The 12,182-nt window shown below is 42.4% G+C and overlaps 1 protein-coding gene across 3 annotated transcripts in view; it reads right to left on the minus strand.

The window, feature by feature from the left end:
- The window catches only part of SEC24D (SEC24 homolog D, COPII coat complex component), a 119,052-nt gene that overhangs the window by 41,367 nt on the left and 65,503 nt on the right, over positions 1–12,182 (minus strand). For all 3 annotated transcript variants that reach the window (XM_074228313.1, XM_074228312.1, XM_074228311.1), the window contains 2 exons: positions 10,350–10,488; positions 6,986–7,101 (listed from right to left, as the gene is read on the minus strand). In XM_074228313.1, coding sequence (XP_074084414.1) covers positions 6,986–7,101; positions 10,350–10,488 — 255 coding nt within the window. The remainder of the gene's footprint in view (positions 1–6,985; positions 7,102–10,349; positions 10,489–12,182) is intronic.

The raw sequence follows: 12,182 nt of genomic DNA on the forward strand, positions 1-12,182 counted from the left end.
AGATCAGATGACATATTTGTAAAATACTTTGCAAATGTTAAAGTGTTATGTTAATTCTTCTTCTTCTTCTTCTTCTTCTCCTTCTTCTTCTTCTTCCTCCTCCTCCTCCTCCTCCTCCTCTAGAGGATATGCTAGCCTTCCACTTCAAAACTAAATTTATTCATTTTTTTCCTTCAGCCCTAGCATGTCAGTAAAGGCTTGAAGAATTTTGGACATGTCTGCGGTAAAAATGAAATGTTGCTGTGCCTTCCTCCCATCTGTTTAGGCAGAAATCCTATGACATGGACCAGCTGCTACCACTCAGACCTCTAACTGTGAGTCCTCCTTGCTGTTTGATGAAAAGGAGGTTTCACTGCTGCTTTTAGGAAAATATTTAGGAAAGAAAACAAATCTCAGATCAACTTTATGGATTCAGGCCAGAGAAGAAAGCACCAAGTTCCCTTTTAATACTATGACAATACACAAACTTGGATGTTCTAAAGTAAATTCTTCATTTTATTATAATTTTGAATAATAAAAATCTTCCAGTAATCTTTTAAATTAATTCCACATCTATGAAACATTGTTTAGAGGATGCTTGTCCTGGGACAGGTAGGATTCAATGACGTTTGAGAAACTGAGATTCTGTGCTAAGTTTAGCTATGCCATGTCACTAGGAGAAGCAGTAAAGTAAAATGGGGGAAAAAATTGCAGTCTTGAGATGAAGAGCTCTAGGTTTTGTATCTCTGGCCAAATTTATTTCCTGGATGACTATGGACAAATCACTTCATTTTGGTGAGCCTCAGTTTCCTTGTCAGGAAAATGGGGAAAATATTGCCAGCACTGTCAATTCTCAAAATGGTTGAGAGGACAGAACACACTAATAACCATAGCTTCCAATAAGAAAAAACAATTAAAAAAGTAACTCCAAATAATATCTGTAAAAACATTGTGAATCTGGCTTTCATTTAAAAAGGCAACCCAAAACAATCTCTTATGCAAATAAACATGGTGAATCTGGCTTTCCTGCCCAAGGCAGCATCCCATCAATGGTGGGCTGAAGAAACAGATGAACTCCAGGCCAGTGAGATTTGTCATTTACAATTATAATAGCAATTAAAATGTCACATTTTTTCCTGATCTCCAGAGAATCTACTTCATAATGTGAGTTTGAATGCCAGCGATGGTGAGGTTTATCACTTCTCATAACCTCAAACCCATATTGCCAAATGTCTAGGAGACGTTTTCCCCCCCACCTGCATCCTTTCCAATCAGCTCAAACCTCACAGCCTCTGCCCTCAAAAACACAATCAATCAACAAATATTTATTAACTGTTTACTATGTTCTAGAGATTGTACTAGGCTCTAATACTACAAGGATAAAAAAGAAACAGTGTCTATTGGAGGAGACAATATGCAGACCCATACGTACATGAAGAATAAATACCACCACATACAAATGGTTTCAGGAGGGATGGCACAGGCAGTTTGGGGAGGAAAGGAAGGACTCCATGGTAAAGGTGTGGACTCAAATGAATTGTGAAAGAAGCCAGGAAGTTTATGAGAGTGAGGGAGAGCAAGGAGATCAGTCACAGGGAAGGCACAGAGATAAAAAATGGATAAATGGATAAAAAACAATAGGTGAGCAATAATGGAAGATCACTTTGGCTGGACCATAGGGTGCAAGCAGGAGACTTGGGAAAGTAGACTACACATGTATAATGAGACTTTATAAAAGACAAATAGAGGAGTATATAATGTATCTTAGAGAAAGTAGGGAACCTCTGCAGTTCTCTGAGTAGGGGAGTGATGCAGTCAAACCTGTGGCTAGGAAAATTCCTTTGGTGGCTGGGTGGAGAGGATAGAGAGCAAGTAGAGACTTGAAGCAGGATGATCAAAGAGAAAGCAAGAGGTGAGATGGGTTTGAAGTAAAATAGTAGCTCTGTAAGTAGAGAAAGGAATATGGAATGCAAGATCCTGTGGAGGTAGGTGCAGCATGATTTAGCAATGACTTGAATCTAAAGTGAGAATGAAGAGCCAAAAAATGATGCTGTGACTAGCATGGATAAAGGGGGAAACTGGTGCTTTGTTTTTTGCAGGGCAATGGGGTTAAGTGACTTGCCCAAGGTCACAGAGTTAGGTAATTATTAAATGTCTGAGGCCAGATTTGAACTCTAGTCTTCCTGACTCCAGGGCCAGTGCTCTATCCACTGCACCATCTAGCTGCCCCAAACTATGGTGCTTTGGTATGGTGCTTTGGACAGAAAGAAGGACATTTGGTAGAAGGAGAGACTTGGGGGAGGGAGGAAGATAATATATCTTAGTTCATTTTTTTCCTTCATTTATTTTTATTTATCTAATCATGTCTCCCCCCCCCTCTCTCTTCCCCCTAACCCCTGCCCTCCCCTTTCTCTGTCTTTCTGTCTCTAATTCTCTGTCTTAGAAGTAAATAGGGTTGAGTGACTTGCCCAGGGTCGCTCAATTAGATTTGACCTCAGGTCCTCCTGACTCCAGGGCCAGGGTTCTATCCACTGTACCACCTAGATGCCCCAAGATGATATATTTTAGATATCTGTGAGAGAGTATCTGAGGAGAGAAGGAGGAATAGTGTTAAATGTAGCTATCAAGTTGGGAAGAATGAGACCTGAAACAAGGGCACTGAATAATTAAAAGAAACCTTTGGTGGGGGGTTCAGTTCAGGAGTGAAGAAGCCAGATGAGAAAGGGGTGATCAGTGACTATGAGGAGACCAGACAGCTTCTTTTAGAGAAAGAAGGGCAAGACAGAGGAGAGCAGCTGAGGAGGGGGGTACAGGGAAGTTTCTTGTTTCTTTTAAGTGAAGGGAAAGATTTAATGTTTGTTGGCAATGAAAATGGCAGACAAAGAGTTGTGAATCCCTTAGCCTGGAGGAAATGGAAACTTAAACACATATATTCATACACATATGTTATTTCATACACATATTCATGAAGGCACACTTATATATGTGTGTGTAAATATACTTATTTATCTATATTATATCTATACCTACATCTAGATATAGATATATGGAGGAATTTTCTGAGGAAGGAAAATGAGATTCGTTTTTCTTGATCCCAGGGGATAGCTACACAGGTTTAGGCCCCAGTGATCAGTGTTATCCCAGTGTGGAAGGAGCTACTTCTGAGGCAACAGGGCTCCTGCCAATAGAAGTTCTTCAAATACATATTGCAGGTTCTCTTCCATATGGAGTACACTACAGAAACTTCTTGTCCTCACAGACTGCTCAAGGTGGCCTCTGAGGCCCTGCCAGATCTGATATTTTCTGACTCTGTGGTCCATTTCTGGAGTTATTTCTAATGTGCTTTTTCCTGACTGCAGGCTCTGCCCACTCTAGATTATCTGCTTACTCCCTGTTTCCAGTAAATCTTTAAATCCATCCTCATATGGATTGTATCACATAACTTCCTTGATCAAAAAAATCTCCTTTCCCAAAAAGCTAAAGTCCCAGTTCTCTGGCCTGGATTCCAATGTCTTCCATCATCTAGTTTTGCTCTAAATGTTCAGTTTCATTTCACAGTATTTCCTGTCACTGTCTCTTTTGCTTAAATTCGGGGCTCCTGGTTTTTTTTTCTTTCTCTTTATATCTTCCACCTTGGTGATCTCATCTATTCCAGTGGTTTAATTATCATTTCTATGTAGATGTTTTACTGATCTACAGATCTAGCCATGATCTCTCTCCTAAGTTCTGGTTTTGCATTCCCATCTAGCTTTTGGACTTCTCAAGCTGGATTCAGAGATAGGCATCTCATACTCAACATGTCCAAAACCAAATCTGCCTTTCTTCCCAAACCTTCCCCTCTTCCCAACTATCCTATTTCTGTCTAGGTAGAAATCACCATCTTCTAAATCACCCAGGCTCACAACCAAGGTTCATCCTCAGCTCCTTGACTGCATTCACCAATTTATTATCCACTATATATCCAATTCATTTCCAGATTAGTTTTTATCTTAAATATGTCTCTTATAAATGTCCCCTTCTCATTCACCCACCATCCCAGAACAGATCTTTGACCTTTCCCCTTCAATATAATTGGTCTCCTTGCCTCAAGTCTCTGCACTTACCAATCCATACTTTGTTTAGCCAAAGTGATTTTGAGAAGTGACTTGGAAAAATCAAAATCACTCTGGAAAGTGACTTAGGACAGACAAAATGACTTTCCCAATGGACAGGTTTGACCATGTTGCCCCCTTCTAGTCAATTCCTCCAGGGGCTCCCTCTAGGATTAAATAGAAAGACTTCTGTTTGTTCTTCAAAGTCCTTCCCCACCTGATCCCATCCTACCTTTCTAGTCTTCCTATACTCACCTCCCCTTTAGGCATCCTGTGATCCAGAGACATTGTTCGATTCGCTATTCCTCATATATGACCCTCTATCACTTGACTCTGAACCTCAGTCCTGGCTGTTCCCCCTCCCTCCTCACCTCTTCTTGTGGTTTCTCTGGCTCTAAAATTCGCCTTGAATCCCATCTTCTCTCAGAGGCCTTTCATGGTTCCCCACCCTTGAGGTATCTAACTTGTATGTACATAGATATTTGAAAAACACTTGTCTGGTTAGAATGTGATCTCCTTGAAGGCAGGGACCATATTTTTCTCTTTCTATGTCTCCCCAAGCTTAGCATGAGAAGTTAAGTGACTTGTCCAAAGTCACACAGCTATTATATGTCACAGGCAGGACTTGAACTTGGGTCTTCCTGGCTCCAAAGCTGGCTCCCATTCTATTCGGCTAGTCTGTCTCTTGCTATTTCAGTAAATAACACAAATAATGTTAGTGTATTACTCTGGAGCTTTTTAAGTATTCTGTGGCTAAACCTAATAAAAATTTATGGTTTTCTGGCTGTGCAGAATGAATGCACCACTATTACTTTCTAAGCAAATCAACCCCAGGCTCTAAGCCTATGATTTGAAAGCCACTTTCTCTCATGCAAAAATGAATGCAGCTCAATCAACTAAAGTATTATTCCAAAAAAAAAGTTAAGCATAGTGTTTATTAAAAAGTAAAGTGAATTTCACTAAAACAAAATTGGGAATTTTCTTTTAATGATGAAAAACCAAATTCATTGGTAAATATTTTATTTCATAAAATTATAACTCTTTGTGGAAACACATCTGGGTCAATGATTATTTCAACTTCTGATCATTCCCCCCAACCCCCCCCTCCCTTTCCACATCTTTGCTCATCACATGCTAGGGTAAGTAATAGAGCTGAGGTTCAGGGTCAGGGAGAACCCCAAAGACATCTGGCAATTTTTAATTAGTCATTTAGGCCAAATTGGTCATTTGGGTCCAATCCATGAGACAAGGATAGCCCGCTTGTTTTTCTCCTTGAAACTTGCACAAAGTCCAAAAAACCCGCTCTAACCAAAGTATTGACTCTTTCCCTTTTCCTGCTTACATTTTCTGGGAATTATGGACACTTGAAATACAGTGGCACCGAGGTAAACAATATTAAGCAACTGAAACAATGAAAAATAATCAACATATTTCTAAAATTATTACTGTAAGACATTATCTAGTTCTCTAACTTCTATCCATATAGCAAATCTCATTGAAATCTGCTAAAAATAACACTGGGGCCTTCCATTGGCTGCCATGTGGATAGGTAAACTGACTCACCCATAGAGGGTCAGGTATATCTTGACACCTTTCAGTGGTAAAATAGATGGAACCAGAATCAGTTCATTCCTTCAAAAGTTCTGTGGAACAAGGAAATCAGCAGGGGGAATGGGGAGGGGGCCAAACCCAAAGGAAGTGGCCAGCATGTAAGTGGAAACAAAGACCTCCTTTGGCTTAGTCAATTTATCTTAGAAAAAAAAATCTCAGCTAAAACACAATTATGATTTTGTTAATTGTTTCTCCCCAATAACCTCTTTCTTCCCACCTCTTCCCCTCTGCCAGCATTTTTGGTGTGCCTGGGCCAAGCTGCCATACAGAAGTAAATGAAACCAATTTGGAGGAATGGGGGGCAGCAGCAAGGGTGGAGAACTGGTTATTGGAGGGCCTAAAAGATGGATGTTACTGAGAAAGGTGTGCCATTGGGTAGCTTTGCTTTGTATTTTAACAAATGCTTATTGCTAGCTGAGTGGGGGAAGATGGATCATGGGATCAAAGTGGCGAGAACATAAGAGGCCAAGTGTTCCAATCTCCTCAGGGCTCTTGAAACCTGAACTTCAGCCTTATTTCCACTCCACATTGGGTAGAACCCAGTCATTTCTACATGACTGAAAAGAGAGCATGTGCAGGCAACATGTCAATGAGAAGTGGAAAAAGTACATGGTTCTTTTTTAAAATATCATTTTATCTTTCTGTACCCAGCTTACTGGCATTGGGCATTAGAGACAGCTGTCCATCCTTTCCCCCTTTTGCCTGGGAATGTTCCTAATAGGTTTACAGCAACCAGTAGCTGAAAACTACTTGTAGCATTACTGGTCTTTATATCCTCATGGGAGAGAGCCCCAATCTCACATCCAGGAGAAGACCCTTCCATAGTGTTTATAGAACAGTATTGAAAGCCTGGCTCCCAGACTGTTCTCCTGGACTGGGGAGAATTGTTTCACTCAATCACTGGAAGGAAGACCCTTTTGTTAGGGTGGGATTTAAGCTCCTCCCTTGAGAGAGGAGTTGAACAAAGACAAGGCTGTATTGTAGGTTAGAATGGAGATGGGCCTCAAACCTCAGTCTCCTGCTTTTGATGCCAAGTCCTTCTCCTCTTTACTCTATAAACTGATTTTATTTGGGTCACAATCTGGACCTTCTCATCACTGGAGAGGAATTGGACCTGGGATTTCCCTGACTCTGGGACTCCCTCCACCCTCCACTTCTCTGCAAGTCTTAAGAGTTCCCTAGAGAACTGAGAGGCTAGGCTGTATCAGAGCAGAGTTTTCCTCCAACCGTTCATTCCTTGGAGAGGCTCTGCGACCTCTTACGATCACAGCTTACATTTATTCCACCATACCGGAAGCACTTACTCTGCAGTAATCCAAAGTAGCAACGTATTCATAAGATCCCAGAGAGAGCTCTGGCCTCTCATAGTGGTCTAGCCTTCTGCCAACGTGGTCCAGATGTTGGAAATAGAAGGGTGGAACTAGGAAGAAAAACAGGAGTCACTTGTATGTCTTCACAAACCCAGAGAAGTAAGTCCGCAATGACCATTGAGAGAAAGGGGGTGGTGGTCAGAGCCCCTGAAAGTTGTCTGAGAACACACCTGCAAGTTCTGAGCTCTCAGTATAAAGTGGGAAGGGGATTTTACCTTGTACATCTGACCCTTATCTCATTCTACCCTTGAGGATTCCATCTGGATTCACTACAACTTCCCCCAAGGAACTTCCATATATGTTTGCCATGTGGTATCCTAGGCTTTGGTCCAGTTGGATCAAACTACTGGTGTCATTTAGTAAAATGTTTTTATAAGTTAAAGCCCCTTTGTAAGCTGTGAAGACAGTCAGTGTGCTTCCCCCAAGTGCCTCCTCATGAGCCAGTGAGGCCAGACTATCTGTGGCCCTCCCTCTGATGATTCTGGCTCAGGGTACATGTTTGCATTTTACAGGGGAGAAGATTACTGTATTAGGGAAAAGACTCCCCCTAGATGAGCCTCGCTAGGGCAATCCAAATCCAGTGGGATTCAAATCTTGTCAAGGAGGAGGAGAATTAGTCCTGGCAAATCCTGGGATGGTGTCCAAGGGCACAGATACACTGAATTGTGAGTCATGGGCTGAACACTTGCACAAATACGGTGTGATAGTTCTCATGGAAGAGAACTCTGACCACATGAAGATGAACAGGCTGGCCGCCATGCCCCCTGTTCACTATGGGTCTGCTGCTGGCAAGAGCACTATCAGGAGAAGAATTTTCATTTGGAAGAAACCAAGGGGGTGGTTTTTCTTTGAAAACCAGGATCCTTAGATCTCAACTGAATTACTGAAGAAAATTCTTTTATCTCAAGAAATATTTTTGACTTAAAAGCCTTTTCTGTTCTTGATGGTCTGGTTATTACAAGCTTGACTAGCTGTCAGGGTCCCTGGTGAGCTGTAATTGGCACAGTGACTGGGGGCTTTGCCATACAGCACTGCCTTGGCTCTGTGCTGTGACCACCTCTTTTGCCTTTCTTTGTATCTCCAACACTTAATTCAGAATCTGTTTGTTGGCTTGACTTGTCATTTATTCCCATCCTACCCATCATGTGCTTCTTTTGGGCCTTTGTTGCCTTCTTATGGTGGCAAGGATCAGATAATCTCTTCTTCCCATATCCCAGGGGGCCTACATTGATAGTTAGTCTTCTGCCCTCCCTCCAATTTTTTTGATTTTCACTCTGGGTGAAAATTCTTTTGAATTTTGTCACTAGGATTTATGGAGAAATGATCCATAAAATTCCAGGGATCTGGGGATCTAACATGTAGAACTAGAAGGAACCTCAGAGACCATCTAATCTGACCACTTCATTTTAAATAAAGAATCTGGCCTCAAAAGGCCTTAAGGGATCTGTCCAAGGTCACACTGCTAGAAGGATAACAAGGTAGGATTTGAACTCAAAACCCAGGATGCGTCCACTATAGCACTCTTACTAACCTGTGTGATAAGAGAAGCAAGGAAGAGGAGAAGGTTTAAGTGAGAAAGATAATAATTTTGGTTTGGTCATGATGAGTTTGAGATGCTTGTAGAATATCCAGTTATGAATGTCAAATGAGCAGTTGGTGTTGAAAGAGTGGTGAGAGAGTCTAGGATTGGGGTGTTTAGATATAGGAGTTATTCACATAGAGGTTTCAGATGAACCCAGGGGAGCTAATAAGATCCCTGTCAGAGCATGTCAGCATAGCGGAGGGCCAAAAGAAAACCCTTGGGCACATTCACATGTACAATTGGATTCAAGGATGATGTAGCAAAGGAAAAGAATGGGGAGCAAATATGAGCACAAATACTCAGGGAAGAGAGAGAGCATCTAGAAGGCATGGGAAATGTTGTAGAGAGGTCAAGAAGGATGTGAACTGAGAAAAGACTCCAGGGAGTTGCAGTCGTGAGGTCCCTGCTTACCACTTGGTTATCCAAGTTTACTTTGGAGAGAGGTTTCATTTACCAGACCGCAAGAAAATTGAAGTGGGAGGTCAGAAAGCAGAGATCCCAGGCTTAAATTGTCATTTATTGGTTTCTGAGTGTGAAAGGGAGGAGAGATATAGAATATCAGAGTGAGGGCTGGTAGGGTTACATAAAGAAATTTTTTTTTTTAGGTTTTTGCAAGGCAAATGGGGTTAAGTGGCTTTCCCAAGGCCACACAGCTAGGTGATTATTAAGTGTCTGAGACCAGATTTGAACCCAGGTACTCCTGACTCCAGGGCTGATGCTTTATCCACTGAGCCACCTAGCTGCCCCAAGAAATTTTTTTTAAGAGTAGGAAAGATCTTATTAGTAGCAAGTTAGGAATCAGTGGGTAAGAAGACAGAAAATTCTGTAGAGAAAGGGAAGAACTGAAGGGATAAGCCTCTAGAGGAGACAGAAGGAGATGGGATCAGAGGTATAAAAGATGAGCATGAAGAAGGGCCATCTCTCTTTCTAAGAGGAGCAAAAAGAGGTTTGTTGAGATGGAAGCTGAAGAGTAGATGGGAACCAGAATGACCTGGGGGGCAGGGACCCCCAGGATCATATCACAAGGAGAGGTATAATGGAAAGAACAGAGTATGTCTACACTTAGAGAACATGGGATAGCTTGGTGGCACAGTGGATAGAGTGCTGAGTTCAAATTTGCCTTCAGACATCTACCTGTGTCACCCTGGGCAAGTCATTTTACCCTGTTTGCTTCAGTTTACTTATCTGTAAAATGAACTGGAGAAGTAAATGGCAGATCACTTCAGCATTTCTGACTAGAAAACATCAAATGAAGTCATGAAATTCATGAATGAAAATGGCTAAACAACAATAAAGGAGACACCCAGAACTGGCCTGCTCTGCAGAAGACTTCTGTCTGTGGCCAGAGGGAAAGGGCTGCATCTGTAGACAGTGCCCTGTCCACTCCCTCTTCCAATATGAGAGGTCTCAAAGAGCCAAGGGTCACCTGGGGGCTTCCTAGGGGTAAGCCTAGAACAGTGACCACAGGGACATGTGCAGCCTCTGTCAAACAAAGGGCATTCTGTGCTGCTTTTTGGTGGACGTCCTGGTACGTTAAATTTTCACTTTGAATCATGGGTCATGTTTGGAGAAAACCCACATTTTATTCATGCAGTTAGTTCTTGAGACAATGTTGAAAGAACCCCAAACCAGACATTTGTTAGGGGTTTTCCAAATGGAATGGAATGTTTCGGAAGGGATCAACTTTCTAAATAGCGATGTGAGGTCTCCACTTACCATCATTTACACAGTTGCAAAATCCGCACTGGTACTTCCTCCCTCCTTCAATAAACTGCATAAATGGGCACATGTAGGCCTTGCATCTGTTGCATCTGACCGGTCCAGACTCACCATGATTTACCAGATAAAGAGGCACCTGGGTAGGACAGGATAGAATATTTTTCCAGTTAGTTTATTTTTTAAATTAATAAATATTTATTTTCTCTTTCCCTCACCCATCCTCAAATTTAGAAGAAAAGAAAAACAAAACTCTTACAAGAAATCTGTATGGTTAAGCAAAACAAATTCCAGCAATAAGTCAGAAGAGAATTAAGTGACAGGTATTTTCAATATCGTGGACTGGGTCTCCCTATGGGTTTGTCCCAGAAGCCTGGACTCTAAGAGTACAGAGGTGGCTCAGTCCAACCCACACCTGAAAACTGGCTGTCCAGCCTTTGTAGGACTCTGGCCAGAGAGAGGTGAATACTCCCTTTCATCTGCCTATATGTAATTTAGGGGTGACTGGTGGTATAGTGGAGAGTGCTGCTCCTGGATCCTGAAGATCTGAGTTCAAATCCAACCTCCTTACTTACTAACTATAGGCCCCTGGGCAAGTTATTTCACCTCTGCCTTTCTCAGTTTCCTCATCTGTTAACAGGATTCTTATGAGGACCAAATGAAATATTTGTCAAGAGCCTAGCACAGCAGGGTCTGTTGTAGGTAGGTACTTGTTCCTTTCTCCTAAGCGGATCATATTCAGGTGACTGTGCCATGCTCTGGGCACCACAGCTCAGAAAGGATGTGGTGAGGGTGGGGATGTCAAGAGGAAGGAGACCAGGAGGGGGTGAAGGGGAAAGCCATGTACTAGAAAGATCAATGCAAGAAAAAGGGCTCCTTTAGCTGGTAACTCATTCCCCAGGATTCTTTAAAAACCAACTTTGATCTTATTCCTGGTTCAAAATGGATGATAAGCCTTGGTCTGGACTCTCCTGTCCATTCTGGAGCACATGTTCTGGCTCTGATCTGACCCAAATCACCAGGTTGTGCTTTAGTGGACATCTTCTGAGCCCCAGATATAGCACAGGGGTCTTCCTCTACTCAAGCACTTTCAGGGACTTTCTATCACCTCCTCAGTGAAGGAACTCAGCACCCTGCCAGGACATCACCCTTCCCCTGGTCCCACAGAGTCTGATCATTCCTGTGATTGGGATCCTTTCAGAACAAAGTCAAGACTGCTAAGAAACAGGGCCTCCCATAGGTGTGAAAGCATGCTCACATTCCTGTTTCCACTCCTCTTTTAAAAGCCTCAGGAATAGAATTCTGAACAGGATTTTTAGACAAGGGAGGTGACCCTCTCTGAGCCCCAGAATGTGAAAACCTTTCCAGCTGTTTAGATTTCTGTTTTCAGTCACTCAAAAGACTGGGAGTCCTGCTGTGTTGTCTCATCTTTCCGACCATCCTCAAAGCAGACATGAAGCTTAGCAGCCCTCTGCCCATGGCAGGAGTTTGCGTGATCTTATAAACAGCCAGAAGGCGGCTTTATCATTTTTTAACCTACATCCTCCAGCCCCTGATTTTTCCCTGGAGAGATTATGTATCTGTGCTCTTACCCAGGACTTAGGATCCCATTCTCTAGCTGGTCTTCTTAATGTTTTCCAGGCTCCCCGATAAAAATTCTTTTTTATCCTTTGCTCTTTTCAGCTCAGTCACACTGGGGGTTTGGGGCAGGGCTTCTAATTGGGAAAGTGATAGAATGGGCCTCCTTGAGCCTAAGATCCTTACCCAGCTGTTCTTGGCTAGCGCCCCCAACTTAAGACCCCCAACCAGCTGTTGTTGGCTGGGGCTCTGGGA

This window comes from Macrotis lagotis, chromosome 3, assembly GCF_037893015.1.
Source record: "Macrotis lagotis isolate mMagLag1 chromosome 3, bilby.v1.9.chrom.fasta, whole genome shotgun sequence".
Lineage (NCBI taxonomy): Eukaryota > Metazoa > Chordata > Mammalia > Peramelemorphia > Peramelidae > Macrotis > Macrotis lagotis.